Here is a 20616-nt window from a genome sequence, read left to right as displayed (position 1 = left end):
TTCAAAGAGAATTGTTTTTTTTATATTCGTCTCTTACTTTTTATATTCGTCCCTTACATTTTCATATCTTAAATTTAGTCGATCAAATCATATTCAAAGAGTCTTTCAAAAAAAAATTGGTTTTTTTATATTCGTCCCTAATATTTTCATAATTTAAAATTAGTCGATCAAATCATCCAGCCCCCACCCCCAGTTCTCATAATTTGTTGCAAATTAGGGTGGTAATAGTAACCCAAAGCATGTGGTACTAGCATATGTACATTACAGGTAACAATTATGTCGTAGTATCAATTCTTTTTCAGAGCAGAAGTTTATTCTTTTTGGGCCGAAAACATTTACAAAGGTCCAATTTTTGGGCCGGAAGGTGCAACATCTAATAATAATTTGTTGTCTTTTATTTATAACGCAGAAACAATAAAAAAACGTGTTACAGATTTATTTGACACTTTCAATTGGGGGATGATGTAGGGCTTTAGGAGAACTCAATATTAGGCATCTCAACGAAAAATGTCTCTCCAACTATCTATCTTTGAAATTCCATTTTTTTAAAAAGTAACTTTGAAATTTCTCAAAAAATATATTTATCATTGGAAAATAAAACATTTTCATCTATGCTAAATTATGCAGTACAAATAAGAATCCTCCTTGTTGTATAATATAGTGAGGAATGGTGATTCATTGTTGTCACAACTGCTAATTATCTATTTAATAATTGTGTTAATAATTGTGATTAATCTTGAGTTGAAAGAATAAAAATAAGTGCAAATCACATGGAACATACTCAAAATGACTTTCTTCATTATTTTTTTGTTGATAAACTTTTATAAATTGTAGACGTACACGGCGTAGCATTTCACCCATGGCTCATCACAGGCCCACATTTCTCTCGTAATATATTGCTGCTCTAGTTACCAGCAATATATAAAAGTCGTTATTATTAAGAGCATATGTTCGAATATAAAAGCTATAAACATTAATTTGTTTTCCCCAATAAAATAATGATGAAATCAAGGTTTTACACAAAAATATAACAATTACAAAAATTCCCCTACTACGTAATAATATAAAATAAACAGTAAAGCTAATGCATAAGTTGATAAAGTTGGGAGAAAGGTTCGACCTCATGGTGATTTTTCTCAGTGTCGATGTTAAAATGGAATTGAGGCTAAAAGTTTAACCAACAGGTGCTAAACAGCAAAAGCCGTTTTTCGCTGAGAAAAAGCACGCACAGAGACGAAGCTAGTGGCTTAAGGGCATGGATATTCAAAAGAACTAAATCATGACATATTTAAGAATACTTCTGAATCTCTGATCAGCTACTGTTGAACAACAATAGGAAAATGATTCACGCAAGAGTTGTACTCAAAAGTTGTCATCGGGGTTCATTGTTTGGTCGGATTGCAGCATTCTTCTCCTCCGTAAGCCCTGAAATTAAACCAAATGTCTGGGTAAGCATAAAAAAGAACCTCAATTTTCATTATATGCTGTATGGAATAATCGGAAATATGCTGGATAAAAAAAATTGTCCATAAAGGAAGTTCAATTATAGCCACAGTATGCAGAAAACAACTATTCCTTGCAAAGCCCAGTATGCCAAACAGAATACAAAAGGTCTCCAACGTAATTACGACATTCTCTAAGACAAAACTAACTTGATTTCATACTACATATGCTAATATTAGAATATTCTAATCTTCAAAAGACAGATATTTGCAGCCACAGAGTAACAATTAAGTAAATATGGAAATCTGCAATCTATTTTCAAGATCCATTTTGGCATTATGTAGGAAAAAGATATGTGCATTGCCTCAATTTTGGACTTTCCTATCCATGGATACAAGGAATCTCACTGGCTAGCGCAATTTATTAAATCTACATTTGAATCACCTGTTATTGTCTCACACAATAAGTTGCTGTAAAATTGATCAGAGAATGCATATTAATAAAAACATATGGGGAAAAAAAGTATGATCAACCTCGAAAATGAAACAACAAGATATGGCATCCCCCTATACCGACACTACATTGGGCATACTAAAGATGGCCCTTATGGATCAAGAAAGGATCTCCACAAAGCAACAATAAAAGGGTTAAAAGAGAAATAAAACAATTACTGTAGCAAAAGAGTTTAAATACTCACATTGCCAAATTCCCATGAAGCGTTCCCACAGGAAAATCCCTCATCACATCCTCCAGGAAACGGAGATGAAGGATTAAGCAGTGACACACATACAACTGACAGAGAGATCTGATCCACCGTATTACCTGCCTATTTAGAAAACTAAGAAAAACCCAGTAGCATGCATGAGACCTTCAAATAATGGATTCAATAAGAAGTCGGGAACATGGTACACTATAGCGAACTACGACCCGGCTTCAATCATCCTAGATTCGCGTGGAACACGACCCGATTCAACAACTCCAGTGACCAGATTTAGAATTCAAAAACCAATTAAAATGTCGGGGAAAAAGCTCTTTTTAAAAGAATAAACAACAAAAACGTAGGAAATTAAGCATATAAATTATGCACATCTTAATTGCAACTTGATTCTCAAGGTTCTATTACCATTTCTGATATCAACTAGCATTTAAGAACCAAACCTAAAGCATACCATGTTTCCTGGTGTACAATGTAAGCCTACCCCCTCGTACCTGATTCCTGTTGAGTGGTGTACCATGTTCCCGTACACGTCCTGTGAACCGGAACAAACCAGGTTCCATGCAATTCAAAAGAACCTGACAAGCCTCTTTAACAAACTACATTTCATCTTCAAACTATGTATCCTCCTTAGTTCCATCTACATTCATGCATAAACCACTCTTAAGATGGCGGAGACAAGCATAACATGATCCCATTAGCAAAGCACATGATGAAACCAAATTTTGCATCAACCTCAGCTTTAATTAATAACACAGACACTTTAATTCACACTGCTAATTCAAAATAGCCAAAGAGCCTAAAAAATCCTCTCGAACAAAAGAAACAAAAACAAATGCACAAACCCAGCACAATCTTTAAATTCGAAACAAAAACAAGCAAGCACACCCAATTGCATAACTACGACCTCATATACCAAAATTGAAATGAATTAATAGATATAACATTTGAATCAAGAGTTTGATCTAGATTGAACAAAGTAAGATTGATTAAACATGCACGCTACAATGTTGATACGTGCAACTGATCTTAAGAAAAAATTAAGATGAAAACCCTAATTTCTTCAACTCAAACATAAATCCCTAAGAATTAATCACGGTTGCTCTGATACCACTTGTTGTTCTATAAACTCTTTAATTCATACAATATAGATCTAGGGTTTACAACGAAAATCAAGAACAAACCCTAAAAATATAATTAAGGATCATGATTAATTCAAAGAGGAGATTAACAAGAAGAATAAATGAAAGCATACCTGAAATCCATGAAGAAATTCTGAATTAGGGTTTGAGATCTTCTAATCTAAAGGGTCTCTCATGTTGTTTCTCTCTAGATGGGGATTAAGAAAACAAAGAATGTAACCCTTAAATTAGGGAACATAACCCCTTTATATAGATATTATAATTTTTTTAATTTAGCCCCTCATAAAATTAGAATTGCAATCTGGTATCTACACAATTAGCCCATAATAAACTAAATACCCATTAACCCAATTAAATGATTGATCACTTTATGCGGGCTAACACAATTAGCCCATAATAAACTAAATACCCATTAACCCAATTAAATGATTGATCACTTTATGCGGGCTAACTTTAAAGATAGCATTACACAATAATTTAACATAAGTGCCCATAATTAGATTTAATCCAACTCAAAGATTTTAATGATATAACATAATTGCAGAATTAAGAAAAGAACCATGAGAATGGCTTTTGCGGCTATATGATGAATGACAGAACATAATGTGAAGGAACAAAAGTAACCATTACAGAGAAGAGCAAGACTAAGTAGTCAGAAAATAACCAGCGGTTAAACCACTGTTAAAAAAGAACGCATTACATTACTCGTTATTTCGCATTATGTAATCTAACACACCTTAAACATTATGTTACCTTTTTAAAATAACTCAGAACATCATAACTCTACATCATTACAGAGTAACATGTATTACTTTAATGTAACATACGATTGTTTCAATTTAACTAGCAAAATCAATGTGTAGTCATTTTAGACTCAAAATAGAAATTAATTATTTATTTACTAGTGATGGAAAGCCATATAGTTTCACAAATACTTTCTACTCCATTTTGCACACTTAATATTTTAATAAAAATGAGGGAGGACCAAATCCTTGCATATATAGAAAATATATATCAGATGATATCTTTAAATGATTTGTAGACTATAATAATAAAATAATTTAGTTATTTTAGTTTTTACAGACAAATCATTTATCGGTGGTTAAATTGAAATGTGTCTTACATAATACACTACCCGAGAGTCGAGACTAATGAATCACATGCATTGAAGAGGCCATGGTAACAATTTATTACAATTATATACTGACTTGTTTCTGGGGTCGGGTTCGAACCCGATTGGAATCAATATTTCACCTCTTTCTCTCGCTCCGTCTCTCTCTCTCTCTCAAACTTCCGCTCTTGTCGCCCTTTTCTCCCTCTGTCTTCTCCTCCAAACCCTAGAACCCAATGTCGTCGGGAAAGGAGAAGGTCGTCGGAGATCTGGAGTCGCAATCTACGCCGACGACGGACGAGGCATCGACGAGCAAATACCGGGCGAGTAGATCGCCATTGTCGACGCCGAGGAGATCGCCGTTTCCAAGATTGCATCCGTGGCCAGCGAGATCGCCTCAGGTATACTCTTCAAATGCTTCTGTTACTGGATTTAATTTTCTTGTTCGTTATGCCAAACGAAGAAGAAAATTAAATCGAGTAACAGAAGCATTTGAAGAGTATACCTGAGGCGATCTCGCTGGCCACGGATGCAATCTTGGAAACGGCGATCTCCTCGGCGTCGACAATGGCGACCTGCTCGCCCGATATCCGCTCGTCGATGCCTCGTCCGTCGTCGGCGTAGACTGAGACCCCAGATCTCCGACGACCTTCTCCTTTCCCGCGACATTGGGTTCTAGGGTTTGGAGGAGAAGGCAGAGGGAGAAAAGGGCGACGAGAGCGGGAGTTTGAGAGAGAGCGAGAGAGACGGAGCTTGAGAAAGAGGTGAAATATTGATTCTAATCGGGTTCGAACCTGACCCCAGAAACAATTCAGTATATAATTGTAATAAATTGTTGCCATGGCCTCTTCAATGTATGTGATTCCTTAGTCTCGACTCTCGGGTTATGTATTATGTAAGACACATTTCAATTTATGTCAGTAGTGCTTGTTCATATAGCTCCTTGCAAATTATGAATTTTAGAAACTAGGTTCAATTTTTATACTTTATAGTAAAGTCCACATAGTTTCAGAATTGCAGAAAAATACATAATACAATTTTATAATTTTTTATTTTTTTCAGAAAAACCCTGTAGATTCTATAATTACAGTTCAAACCACCAATAAATGATTTGTTTGTAGAAACTAAAATAACTAAATTGTTTTATTATATTTGATATAATAATTATTTATAGTCTACAAATCATTTGAAGATATCATCTGATATATATATTTTTCATATATGCAAGGATTTGGTCCTCATTTTTATTAAAATATTAAGTGTGAAAATAGAGTAAAAAATATTTATAAAACTATATGGCTTTCCATCACTAGTAAATAAATAATTAAATAATTAATTTCTATTTTGAGTCTAAAATGACTACACATTGATTTTGTTATTTAATTATTTAGTTTATTTCCAGTTATGATAAGTAGCATATAGTTAGTGGGGGTGTGACTCTAAAATAAGAATAATGTGCTTATAAGCTTTGTAATAAATTTATTCACAATATCTACGAGTAGCATTTCTTTTAGTCACATTTAAGTGTAATAAATTTATTCACAATATCTACGAGTAGCATTTCTTTTAGTCACATTTAAGTTAGATTTCATCTTTTCTTTATACTTTACTGTGTTTGACACGCATGATTTTATAGAAAATTATTGCTTGATCACCTAGGTTGTTAAGCAATAAGAGAGACTGTGCATGAAGACGACTCCTATTTAAAATGTGATTTATAAGCATGCTTTCATAGCATGACTATGCCCTCAATATTGATATCCCGATGTGAGGTTTTCCTTGGTTATTACTATTGTAGCATTAACTAGACGATGTACCCATCTTGATTGGACATGTTCTGGGTCATGATTATTTTTCATAGTTTTACGGAAGTCGTTCCACGGTAACTCTGTGGTTAGTGCACAATATTTTATGCATATTCACTTAAATTAAATCAACAAATATAAAATTTATAAAGAGGAATTGGACGGAGAATATTTAAAGTATATAAATGGGCTCATGCTCATTCCTGATATCTCGAGTTATATATATACAAGGGCCAAGGCCCAATACATCTCACAAACCACAAATATGGGATATTTTTTCAGTTAACAGCCAATGTTAAACAATATGATGTTCTGGTAATTATATTATTTAATAAACAGCTTACTATCCATTAAGTCCAGAAGTGGCACCAAAACGCCATCTTTTTCTTTTTGGGATTTTGAGGAAAATAATCTTTAAGTTGGGGAAAAAGACTAGATGGATACATTACTTCTGAAGCCAAGACCTTCTTCTAGACTTACAACATCTGATATAAACTAGTGCATCAACTCATGTTATCATTCAAATATGCTTTCAACCCAAGGTAATATCCTCAATACTAAGTACTCGCTTGCTTGACTGACAAATTGAGACATTGAAGTAAGAAGTTGCTCATCGCAAATGCATGTAACTAAACCATAGCAACTTAACATATTCCAAACCATAAATAGCAACTACAATCCTTCATAACAAGTTTACTTTCATGACAATTATAAGAGCAAAAATACTTTATCGATGAGAATATCGGACAATTGAGATGCAACATGTGAATGAGTGCAGCATAAATGAGTGCATTATAAAACATTAGATGTTGCTCCTATTTAGAATAAAATGAGAAAGAATTCAATTGAGATGGCTTAGTCAAGCGCAAATAGAAAGAATTCAATTGAGATGGCTTAGTCGAGTGCAATGGAAACCACAAAATGCACCAATCAGGAGAGATGGTAAGATTGTAATTAATAAAGCAAAAAGAACTAGAAGTAGATGTAAAAGTACTTGGTTTGACGCAATTAAGTACAGTAATGGTTAACTTAACGAAGGAGGTAACCGTAAAACAAAACTTAAAAAGGGGGAAAATAACAAATTTATCAATCATGTTATACAAAGAAAAAGAGATTCTCAGAAGCTTTATTAGTTTCTCAAAAGGAATATTATTGCCAGTGTGATGATACAAACATACCATTAAAATTAACCGAATGACTGCTAATAGACCTTTAGACATTTCCTGTAACCAAAAGAGGATGATCAGAATAGCAATATAAATTACACTAAGTAGGAATCTTAATATGCGTACCAATTAATTACAAAGATCTTTTGCTTTAGTCACTAGCACAGAGCATTGTGTAGCTCTCAAGACTCAAGTCTACTGAATTAGAATTCAATGAATCGATAGATTTGAATCACTCCTCTTTTTGCCAAAAATGGGGAACTCTTATATGATAACTAGCCTTTTATCATGAAAAGTTGGCTTCTGGGAAGAAAACCAATGACAACGACAAAAGAAGCAAGCTGTTATATGATAACAACTAGTAGAGCCACCAACTGCCGAAACTCCTTAAACTAAACTTTACTGGGATCACTAGCTAAAATTTTCCTTCTCAAACGAGAACAAAAAAGCAAGCTGATGGTGTTGGCAAAACCTCATACATTCTAACATAATGTGAAGGAACAAAAGTAACCATTACAGAGAAGAGCAAGACTAAGTAGTCAGAAAATAACCAGCGGTTGAACCACTGTTAAAAAAGAACGCATTACATTACTCGTTATTTTGCATTATGTAATCTAACACAACTTAAACATTATGTTACCTTTTTAAAATAACTCAGAACATCATAACTCTACGTCATTACAGAGTAACATGTATTACTTTAATGTAACATACGATTGCTTCAATTTAACAATTGTTTTTTTAAATATAACTTACATAATTTCAATCCAAGTTACCATAGAAGCATGAGTATTTTCTTTCTTAAAATCTGACGTAATTAAGTAATTACATTCGAATTGTCTGTCAAGTTATGACATCATTATATGTAATTGTGAAATTATGAACGTGTCTAATAAAATGAATGTAAAATTATAAATAACATGTAAATTGCGGTTATATATTTGAATATTCTATTGTGATACTTGTGGGTAAATGTGCATCGTTTGTTAGATTTAAAAAAATTTTGTTAAATTATTTTTTTGTATTTTGATATTCTTTTCCTAATTTTTACAAGGAACATCTTTTACATTATTAAATTAAATAATGAGAAAATATGTAAACTACATATCATGCATTATGCTCTAAGCCATCAAGAGACCTTAAGTTATACATTATCATATATTTCAACATTGCTTAGAACTTAGGTCCAAGGTTTTAAATGTCGGTTATTGGGGATTTATCGAACGGTCAAAATCCTATCGGATAGCAAAAATTGGGGATATATCGGGGATAAGTAGTATTTATCGGAGTAATATACTAGCAAATAATAAACAAACATAAGCTTGAAAAAATAAAATGGAATAATAAACAAGCAAATAATAAGATAACATCAAGAATGAAGAACCATCTAAGCATCTACATAATTATTGTTTAATCATGAGATTCATAAACTAACTTACTAAGTTGATATTTAGTAGTTATGAGCCATTATCAATATCCATAAACAAACGTAAGCTAATCACCAATCAACCAAGTTCCAAAAGCAACAAATAGTTCATAATTTGTAAACATTCAAAGAGCAAATCAAAAAGAAAGTAAAAGCTCACAAATCCTACTTATCGACCGATAAAACCAATATTTAGAGCCTACTAATCGGCCGATAAGTGCCTTTATCGCCGATAACTTGCCGATAAACCTTAAAAAATGATAACCGATTAAAAATCTTACTTATCCTAACGGAAAGCTCCCAAATCCGATAACTCGACGATAATATCGGATTATCGGCCGATATTTAAAACCATGCTTAGGTCGTGTTATCTTTGATTTTTATTTTTTTTAAACAAAGTGAAGTGTGTGTGCTTTTGGATTGCTTGTTAACCATTAATGTATGTTGAGAAATTGTGATGAGATCATTGACAACCTAGGTGATCAAGCAATAATTTTCCATAAAATCATGCATGTCAAACACAGTAAAGTATAAAGAAAAGATGAAATCTAACTTAAATGTGACTAAAAGAAATGCTACTCGTAGATATTACGAATAAATTTATTACAAAGCCTATAAGCACATTATTCTTATTTTAGAGTCACACCCCCACTAACTATATGCTACTTATCATAACAGGAAATTAAACTAAATAATTAAATAGCAAAATCAATGTGTAGTCATTTTAGACTCAAAATAGAAATTAATTATTTATTTACTAGTGATGGAAAGCCATATAGATTCATAAATACTTTCTACTCCATTTTGCACACTTAATATTTTAATAAAAATGAGGGAGGACCAAATCCTTGCATATATAGAAAATATATATCAGATGATATCTTTAAATGATTTGTAGACTATAATAATAAAATAATTTAGTTATTTTAGTTTTTACAGACAAATCATTTATCGGTGGTTTGAACTGTAATTACAGAATTTGCAGGGGTTTTTGAAAAAAACAAAAAATTTTATTATGTAATATTCTGCAATTCTGAAACTATGTGGCCTTTACTATAAAGAATAAAAATTAAACCTAGTTTCTAAAATTCATAATTTGCAAGGAGCTATATGAACAAGCACTACTGACATAAATTGAAATGTGTCTTACATAATACACAACCCGAGAGTCGAGACTAATGAATAACATTGCATTGAAGAGGCCATAGTAACAATTATATACTGACTTGTTTCTGGGGTCGGGTTCGAACCCGATTGGAATCAATATTTCACCTCTTTTCTCGCTCCGTCTCTCTCTCAAACTCCCGCTCTCGTCACCCTTTTCTCCCTCTGCCTTCTCCTCCAAATCCTAGAACCCAATGTCGCGGGAAAGGAGAAGGTCGTCGGAGATCTGGGGTCTCAGTCTACGCCGACGACGGACGAGGCATCGACGAGCGGATATCGCCTCGTCCGTCGTCGGCGTAGACTGAGACCCCAGATCTCCGACGACCTTCTCCTTTCCCGCGACATTGGGTTCTAGGGTTTGGAGGAGAAGGCAGAGGGAGAAAAGGGCGACGAGAGCGGGAGTTTGAGATAGAGCGAGAGAGAGACGGAGCGAGAGAAAGAGGTGAAATATTGATTCCAATCGGGTTCGAACCTGACCCCAGAAACAATTCAGTATATAATTGTAATAAATTGTTGCCATGGCCTCTTCAATGTATGTGATTCCTTAGTCTCGACTCTCGGGTTATGTATTATGTAAGACACATTTCAATTTATGTCAGTAGTGCTTGTTCATATAGCTCCTTGCAAATTATGAATTTTAGAAACTAGGTTCAATTTTTATACTTTATAGTAAAGTCCACATAGTTTCAGAATTGCAGAAAAATACATAATACAATTTTTCTTGGCGTTAAAATTTCAGACTGCAGTGAGAACATAATCAGACTTACAAGGGAATCTAGCTCTTATTTGCTCGGTATTGTGTAGTTTAACACATTATATGAAAGTAAATTACACAAAACAACTTTATAGAATCTGGTTCTCATAATGCACATGTAGATTGAGGGCGGGGGTGATTTGTTAATATAAGATGAATTGTGTTGCTCTAGATTTGCAAAATTACTATTAGACTATTCTACTTTAATACATAATCTCTGGCTTCAGCAAATGGACAGAGATATGGACATTGTCTTTTGCATTGATTTAGCGGTAGATAAATGAAGACACCATTTGCTTAATTTTGTCAAGACGTACATTTCTGAACAGACAAACGTGGTCCTATAAACTTTTTAAACTTGTATGTTAACGGTTCCTCCATACACGGAGGAAATTGTATGCATCCAGTAGTTTCTATGACCTTCACAAAGAACCTCAGGGACAAACCTGTCATTTTTGGTATCAAACTGTAGTTCAGTGTTAGTTCCGGTTAAGCATGAGGGGTCCTCTTTAGGGTCCATTATGTGCAATGAGATTATATAAGACCTGGGATATTTTCTGTCAAAACCACAAAGTAGGGACCTTTTTTAGAGAATTACGAGGGGTATAAGCCCTTAGTCCTAACTAATGAAAGCTTCATTTGTTTGTTTGTCTGATAATTTTTTTCTATTGCAGTAAGGGTGATAAGCTGTTGGAAAGATGCAAACTAAGACTATTATACTAAGGGGTTACTTTTTGTTTGATGGAGTTTTGAGCATAGTTAGTTTGTCTAATTCAATGAGATTCTAACTGCAGGAGATTTATGTCGAGTTGATATTAAGTGGAATGTCTTGCAAATAACTTAAGGCCTGATTTGTCTGATCTAGCTAATTGATACATCTTGAAAACTTCATCGAAGCAGGCAATGACAACAACAATAATAACAAAACATTTATCCTAAATGTTTGAGGTCGGCGTTCGTCAAACCAAAAAAGGGAACAACTGTACATAATTGATTGTGTCATGGAAAATGACTTCCAGAGTGATCATTGTTTTACCTTAAGCATTCCCTGTTAATAATAACATACAGTGTACACCTATTAAGGCCTTTAAGTAGCTAGCAAACCATAATACACAAAGAAGGCAAACCTTAGGACAAGGGGTGGTCAATTGATGGCGAGAAAAGAAACAAATACCCTTCAATTTCATAGAGAGAGACCCCACAAACCATAGAAGAATAAATTAGTGGAATTAGTATAAGAGAAGCAGCATTGAGGGAAACTATGAACTGATCACTCTACTAGGTTAGAAAAAAAGGACTGTTGTCTCAGCTCAATACTACACTCTAGAATTTGAGCCAGACCTCATTAGATTTTTTCTAAGCGTGTGCGTTTGCAACTGCTAACCTCTCACTATGACCTATCTTTTTCTCATCTATTGTCATATGCATGCTCTCTTCTAGGAGGCAGTTACTACATATGAAAAAGTTGAATGTAGCAGATTTTGATTGCAAACTATGATAGCAGCTTTAGATTTATTTTTTTCCATTGCTTTCTCTCTGTGATCTTGTCTAGTTGTTGAGCCATCTTCGGAGAGAGATAAGGTCACCCCGTCACCAACTACCCCGCTTCTAAACAACATGTTATAATAATCCCCAATAATCCACCAGTTTCTCTTTATTTTTTAAATTGCTCAACTACTTAAAATTAACAAACTATAAACAGAAACCTGATTCAATTAATCTTGTTAATCCTGCCTCCTGAATTTGGAAGTGATCAGTTGAGCAATAATGCAAATTAAAAAACAATGAGTAGTAATTTGTAATAGTTTTATATTTGGTTTACTAGAGTATGTAACTTCTACCAACTTATTAAGATTTATTTTTCTCAAGCTTAATTATTAAGTAAATATAGTCACTAATCAGCTTAAAATTAGCTCCATCGTTTTGTTGTAGGCTCTTCACGAAGCCTGACAGGGTGGCCATAGACCCAGCAGCTCCATGTATATGCCCCCGTCCAATAGCTCCATGCACGTGCCTCTCCCTTCCTTTCGCTTGCCGTTTCGTACTCTTGAGTGCGGCAGACCAGACGGCACACTGGGTGTCACACCGGGCAGCACATCGGGTGGCACACCTGGCAACACACTGGGTATTGTAGGGGCTCGCAAAGAGGCTGACACACCAGGCGGCGGAGGGGTCGGCGGAGAGGGCGGTGACGATGGTCTCTTACGGCGCTTGCTAAAAAATAATATTGTACGAACTAATCCGCCCTCTCTTGACCCCACGGTGGTTGCCGCAAGTACCGTAGTCGAAGTAGAAGCTAAGGCATAGTTGAGCAAGACGACATCATCATGGTGATGCCGTAAGAGACCGTCGCCAACCCCTCCACCGCCCCCTCTGCAGCCTGGTCTGTCAACCTCTCTGCGAGCCCCTATAATACCTAGTGTGCCACCCGGTGTGCCGCCAAGTGTGCCACCCGGTGTGCAGCCCGGTGCGCCGCCTGGTCTGCCGCACTCAAGAGTACGAAACGGCGAACGAAAGGAAGGGCGAGGCACGTGCATGGAGCTACCAGACGGGGGCACATACATGGAGCTGTTGGGTCTATGGCCACCCGGTCAGGCTTCATGAAGAGCCTACAACAAAACGATGGAGGTAATTTTAAGCTGATTAGTGACTATATTTACTTAATAATTAAGCCTGAGAAAAATATATCTTAATAAGTCGGTAGAAGTTACATACTCTAGTAAACCAAATATAAAACTATTGCAAATTACTACTCACTATTTTTCAATTTGCATTGTTGCTCAACTGATCACTCTTCCAAATTTAAGAGGTAGGATTTATAAGATTAATTGAATCAGGTTTCTATTCACTGTTTATAGTTTGTTAATTTCAAGAAGTTGAGCAATTTGAAAGTGAACAAAATAAAGAGAAACTGATGGATTATTGGGAATTATTACGACATGCTGTTTAAAAGCGGGGTAGTTGGTGACGGGTTGACCTTATCTCTCTCCGGAGATGGCTCAACGACTAGACAAGATCACAGAGAGAAAGCAATTAAAAAAATAAATCTAAAGCTGCTATCATAGTTTGCAATCAAAATCCGCTACATTAAACTATTCCATATGTGTAACTGCCTCCTAGAAGAGAGCATGCATATTACAATAGATGAGAAAGAGATAGGTCATAGTGAGAGGTTAGCAGTTGCAGACGCACACGCATGGAAAAAATCTAATGAGGTCTGCCTCAAATTTTAGAGTGTAATATTGAGCTAAGGCAACAGTCCTTTCTTTCTAACCTAGCAGAGTGATCAGTTCACAGTTTCTCCCAATGTTGTTTCTCTTATCCTAATTCCCCTAATTTATTCTTCTATGGGTTGTGGGGTCTCTCTCTATGAAATTGAAGGGTATTTGCTTTTTTTCTCCCCATCAATTGACCACCCCTTGTCCCAAGGTTTGCCTTCTTTATGTATTATGGTTTGCTAGCTACTTCAAGACCTTAATAGATGTACATTGTATGTTATTATTAACAGGAAATGCTTAGGGTAAAACAATGATCACTCTGGAAGTCATTTTTTCATGACAATCAATTATGTACAGTTGTTCCCTTTTTTGGTGTTTCCATTTATCTACCGCTAAATCAATGTAAAAGACAATGACCATATCTCTGTTCACTTGCTGAAGCCAGAGATTTTGTATTAAAGTAGAATAGTCTAGTAACAATTTTGCAAATCTAGTGCAACACAATTCATCTTATATAAACAAATCACCCCCTCCTTCAATCTACATGTGCATTATGAGAACCACATTCTATAAAGTTCTTGTGTAATTTACTTTCATATAATGTGTTAAACTACACAATACTGAACAAATAAGAGCTAGATTCCCTTGTAAGTCAAATTATGTTCTCACTGCAGTCTGGAATTTTAACGCCAAGAAAATGTTGGTTCTCCGGTATGAATTGAACTTTGAAAGTTTTCAAAGGTGTTGGATATTGGTGTTGCTCGGTCATATTTTTATGAGTATCACCTAAAGATTCAATCAAATAAATGAATTCCTTTATATTCTAAAATTGCTTACTGACTATAGAATTATTAATTTGAATTATCCAAGTTTTTAGATCCATTAACCAAAAGCTTATCAAGAAAACTTTCCAGGAACTACAGAAAATAGACTGAGCAGCAAGTAGAACAAAAATCACTCTAAAGAATTTTGTGAAACAAATTAACAATAGAGGGAAGCTAAACCAAAAGAAAGCAAGAGCGAGTGGATTCATACAATATCATCAAGATGCCAAACGAAGAAGAAACTTAAATATAGTAACAGAAGCATTTAAAGAGTGTATACATGAGTCGATCTCGCCAACCTCGACGGCAATCTTGGAAACGGCGATCTGCTCGGCGGTGGCGGCGGGGACAATGGCCAAGGCGTAATCAACCATGTTCGTTTTGCTCAAAAGCTCGATCTTGGCCAAGGCGTAATCAACCATGTTCGTTTTGCTCAAAAAGCTCGATCTTGGCCTCCAAGATGCCGTCGTCGTTGTAAAAACCGTTGCGGAGAGAGGAGGGGAACTGATGGGATTGAGGGCTTTCTTTCCTCTCTGGTGAATGAGGAGCGGGGAAAGGGGTGAGAGAAGAAAGAGAGGAGAGGCGGCGGAGGAGAGAGGGGAGGGGGGGGGGGATTTAGGGCTTTCTTTTTCTCTCTAGGGAATGAGGAGGGGGGTGAGAACTGAGAAGAGAGTCACAGGGGTTTTTATCAAATTTTGAACAACCGAACCGAACTGCCCACTATTCAAAACCGAACCGAACCGAACCGAACCGTTGCACATCGGTTCGGTGCGGTTCGGTTTGTTCGGTTGTAACTTCATCAGACTTTCAATAGTCTAGCAGGAAACTATATGCAAAACTTGAATATGTTCCAAACAATAGATTAACCAGTGGCAATTCATGTTCATGATAAATTGAAAAGGACTTGAAATTGAAAAGAGAAGTCAATGAGGGACTTACTTGTAAACTAGCCCCACCGAACAACTATGACGGCAGCAAGATACTATCCACAGTTAGAATACAGACCGGGGTATCATCAAGAACCGTCTCTGCAATGCGAGAACTCCCCATTCCAGTCTTCAAGCTCACATCATCGCCATGAGAACTCACAGTCAGATCAAACTTGCCAGCTCCACTGGTGGCGATGGGACGATCAGTTCCCTTCAACGACGTCTTCGGAGAATAACTCGGCAACGCGTGGTACTGCAGCAACGTCACAAGCTCAGCGCTACTGAGCTTGTTCAGATCCGGAATCCCCTTAGCCTTGAAAGCCTCGTCGTTAGGCACAAACAGTGTCAGCCCCTTGTCCTCAACAGCCTCTAACATCTTCAGAACTCCCGAGCTCTCGACGAGACCAGCAAAAGTCTTGCACCCGGCTTTTTCAAGAAGATGGCGGTGGCAGTGGAGGGAGCATCGAGAAGACCGAGGAAAGTAATGGGATCGGAGATCTCGAGGACGGAGATGTTGTAGGGGATTTGCTTGACGGACTTGGTGTAGTCGGCGACGAGCTTGGAGCCGAGGGCGGAGCCATGGCAGATCTGGAGGCGGCTGCAGCCATGGCCGACTTAGACAGATTCGGCGCAGGGATGGCTAGATCTGGACGAGGGAGAGATGTATCTAGCTATAGGGCTGGATGGGTATGGCTGGAGATCGCCGGATCTTGGACAAGGATGGTCGGAGCCGAGGTTGGAGGCGGCGGCGACTGGATCTGAGGTTGGAGAAGAGGAGAGTTAGGTTTAGGGCTGGTGGAGTTTGGGACTTTATAGTAAGTGAAGTACACGGGTCGGGTAATAGAAAATGGGTATGGGTTATGGGCTGTCGGTTTTGGTGGTTCGGACGGTTCGGGTTGAAAAAATTTCAACCCGACCCAAACTGATTTAGAACTAAAACCAAAATGAACCGTTAATTTTCGGTCGGTTCGGTCAGTTTTTTCGGTTTGGACCGAACCGTACACACCCCTAGCGAGAACTAAGAAGAGAGTCACGGGGGTTTGTTTTTTATTGGAGGATTACTGTACCGGGCGGAGGAGAGAGAATTACTATAGCAGTGACAGTAATTCTCTGATGATACTCACTTGTCATAAATAGATGATTACTGTGGCGGGTGGAGGAGAGAGAATTACCGTAGCTTGAACAGTGATTCTCTGGGACAATAGGTTAGAGGATTACTGTAGCAGGATGGAGGAGAGAGAATTACCGTAGTATGAACAGTGATTCTCTGATACTCCCTTCCGTGTAGAGGAATAGATGAGTAGATTTCATAGCATGAATATACTCACCTTGTGTAAGCACATGATGTAAATTTAACATAATATGTAATGATATCCCGGTTGGAATATTAAAGTGAAATGAAATTGCAACTTGTGGGATATCAGAGTGTTTAAAAGTACTTTGGCGTATCAAAGTGAAAATATAGTGAAGTTTGGAGTACCAAAGTGAAAATAAGGCTAACATCTATTGAGCAATTAGGTAAGATCCAAATCTTATCCAATTAATAACGGGTCAACTGGCATGATCTAGGTATGATTTGAATCCAATTATGACTAACCCATACTCCCTAATTCCGGGTAGAAAATATTAAATGCTTAGTACATAGATGAGGATGTACCAACATGGCAATATGCTTAATTGAACTAAAATAGAAATGCAATTTTTTACATAAATTACATGGTTAAAGTCTTACCTACAACGAGTATGAAAATTATCCAAATGTTTGAACTCATTCATGGCTTTATCTGTACTGCAGTATTAAATATAACGAGTATGAAAATTATCCAAATGTTTGAACTCATTCATGGCTTTATCTGTACTGCAGTATTAAATATACTGACTTCTCTTCATCTCATCTTCTTCCAGCTGCAAAGTTTTACTTACGTCAAGTGTGAAAGCATTTGGCTATTGAGTCTAATTTGATGTGTTCTGCACAAAAGTTGACACGCTCCATTCTAGAGCTTGTGCCTTTGACCTTTCAAAACTTCATCAACTTGTATCAGCAACAAATCATCCCTCTCTCAATTTCTTTAATTTTTTTTATTTATCGTTTATTATCCAGCTGCTTGGCCGAACATTTGGATAGTTTTAATGCATATTCCCTCGATATGAATAAAATATTTTCAATTGATAATTTTCAACATAAAATGGAGCTACATCTACAATGGTATCATGATATTATCAATATTAAAAGCACTTGGAGTTCGCCTGCACTTGGGGTTCGCCTGAACTTAGCTTCGTCTGTGATCCAAGTTCGCCTGAACTTAGCTTCGGGCTTCGCCTGAACTTCCAAGTTCGTCTGAACTATCGAGTTCGGTTGAACTTCCAAGTTCGCCTGATTTCTTAACTTAGAGAAATCTTTGCTTTGTGTGCTTGTTCTAAGGTTTAGGTCTACACTCCCAAAACCAACAAAAACATTGGGTTTTTTTTCCTTTTTACGAACTAAAATGATCTCTATTTTATAGAAAAATAATATTCAAAGAGAGCTTGAGAAATACCAAGAGAATCTAGCTGACTTGATAAACTATGTAGGACTCTAGAATCTTAGGTCCAACTCTTCTTGAAGAACACCCAAAAAAAATTAATTTTCTGAAAGACCGGTGGCCATAGGTTAAGAGTGCCTCTTAACCATGTTTGAAGATTTGATGCTCATAGTGCAAAAGAATGTGGGTTACTTCTTTACGTATAAAATTCAACAAAAAAGTAAAATACTAAGATAAGAATGTACCCACACCCAACTCAGATAAAGACACACTAAAAGAAAAGGCCAAAACAATTCAAATCACCATGTGCTCGGCCTCAGCCACCATGTGTACCTTGCAATCCTATTGACCATTTCTACTAAAAAAATAATTATAATTATAACATTCACTCTAAAAATAGTATTTTAGAGATAGCATCAAAACAACTAGTAGAGCCACCAACTACTAAAATTCATCAAATTCGACTTTTCGACTGGGTTATAGCTAGGTAAATTCCTTCTCAAAAGAGAACAAAGAAGCAAGATGATGGCGTTAGCAAAATCTCAATCATTCTCTTCTCCAAGAGATTTATTTGTCCTTTGCTTGATCCTCTGCATCTTGTTGCTTTCAACTGAGAGATCCTCTGCTCAAAACAAAACTGACCCTGCCGAAGGTACATACATCACTTTCTCTAGCTTTACTTTTGAGTTCAAGCTGATATTATACTATTACAAACCTCTTTGTGGAACTATATGTGGGTTTTAGAGTATAATCCCTCGGTCTAATCTCTTTGTGAGGATTAAGAAAGATATAAATCGCTGGATAAGGATAAGGATGAAGCCAGGTCATGTAGTTGACTTGTTTTCTTTTTTGAGAAATGATTGAATTGGTTTCTAGATATAAATCGCTAGAGACCAGAAGTTTTATTTGTATTTTAAAATCTATTTTAATTGAGGGGATTTTCTAAACAAGTCTCAATTTCTTTCAAATGCATTCACTTTTGTGTCTCACCAAAAGGGAGGAATACAATTTTAGCATTAATATTTTTTCCAGGTTTTTACATATTAAGGTGACATATCCCCTTTGAAATTTATTTCTTTCTTCTTGTAACATTTAGGATGTAAGTTCACTCCTTATTATGGTCAATGATAAAAGGAAATAATTAAATCTGTAGGAGTTATGAACTGATCTAGTAATCCAGTAATGAACTATTGCAGAAGATACTTGGTCTAAACTAAATATTATTGACTTTTAGATGAATAGGCTCCTTAATCAGGCACAGTCGCTACTCATGTCAAATGCTAAGTTGAGTTTCCAGTATGTATTATTTTCGCTCATGTTATTAACAGTAAATAGGAGAGTATGATACAAGTTGCAAATAAAACAATTTCTTAGTACTCGATAAATCATCGTAATGACATAATTTACTTGGTCAATCGATAAACGGTTGCACATAACTTGCGCTTGTACTTTACATTATATATTATGTCACCATTAGATGATTGGTGATATCGTAATAGAATTATATATTCTCTTGATCCTAAACCTGCAGAGGTATAAATCAAAGACAGTTTAAATGAAATTTCCAAGGGAAAAGTATAATTGTTGAAGATTCAACAAATCTTGATGTTAGTTAGCATGTTCTTATGAAAATATACTAACTTGTACATGTGCGTATTGTGATAGTGAAAGCACTGAACACAATACTCGGGAACCATCAGTGGTGAACCATGCTTTGAAAACACTGACATAAACCCATTCATCAAATGCGACTGCACTTCCAACACTACATTTTGCCATATCACCCACCTGTAACTACTGAAATCTCTCTAATATGCATCCCCTTTATTTTATTCAGCAAAGAAGCTAATACTTTGATGGATCATCATGTAATGAAATAAGTCTCAACTAAAAAAAGACAACAGAAATGAGATAAGGACAAATGAAAATAAATTGATGCCTTCTGACAAATAACTCACCTAGAAATTGTGATTATGCCTTCTAAAAATCTTCATTCGTCAAGATCTCATATTTTAATTAGTCCATCAAACCATTCAAGTTTCTATTAGGTCCCTTGATTCAAATAAATTGATTTGAATAATTTTTTCTCACCAAAAAGGGTGCGGGGGGGGGGGGGGGGGGGGGGGGATTCATAGAGTCCTTCAAAGAAAATTGCTTTTTTTATATTGGTCCCTTAAATTTTCATATCTTAAATTTAGTCGATCAAATCAGATTCAAACAGTCCTTCAAAGAAAATTGGTTTTTTTTATATTCGTCCCTTACATTTTCATAATTTGAAATTAGTCGATCAAATCATCCAAGTTGCTATTAGGTCCCTTGATTCAGATAAGTTGATTCGAAGAGTTTTTTCCTCACCAAAAAGAAAAAAAGATTCAAGGAGTCCTTCAAATCATTTAA

The 20616-nt window shown here is 35.9% G+C and overlaps 1 protein-coding gene and 1 long non-coding RNA gene across 5 annotated transcripts; both read right to left on the bottom strand.

The window, feature by feature from the left end:
- Positions 961–15373, bottom strand: LOC109823805. Of its 4 annotated transcripts, XR_002242479.1 has the most exons (4): positions 15049–15373; positions 7395–7439; positions 2141–2798; positions 961–1425 (listed from the first exon to the last, which is right to left on the bottom strand). It is a non-coding gene; the product is annotated as an uncharacterized LOC109823805 (long non-coding RNA). The 4 variants fall into 4 exon arrangements; XR_002242478.1 differs by lacking the exon at positions 7395–7439; XR_002242480.1 differs by lacking the exon at positions 7395–7439 and having other exon boundaries at positions 15068–15373.
- LOC109824427 (fasciclin-like arabinogalactan protein 10) lies at positions 15732–16482 on the bottom strand. The gene is given in 3 exon segments (XM_020391022.1): positions 15732–16141; positions 16144–16246; positions 16249–16482. Coding segments are annotated over 3 exon segments (570 nt in total). The 5' UTR covers positions 16306–16482.

This window comes from Asparagus officinalis, chromosome 9 (assembly GCF_001876935.1).
Source record: "Asparagus officinalis chromosome 9, Aspof.V1, whole genome shotgun sequence".
Taxonomy (NCBI): Eukaryota; Viridiplantae; Streptophyta; class Magnoliopsida; order Asparagales; family Asparagaceae; genus Asparagus; species Asparagus officinalis.
The sequence above is the reverse complement of the archived record's forward strand: the minus strand, read 5'-3'. Positions and strand labels throughout refer to the sequence as shown.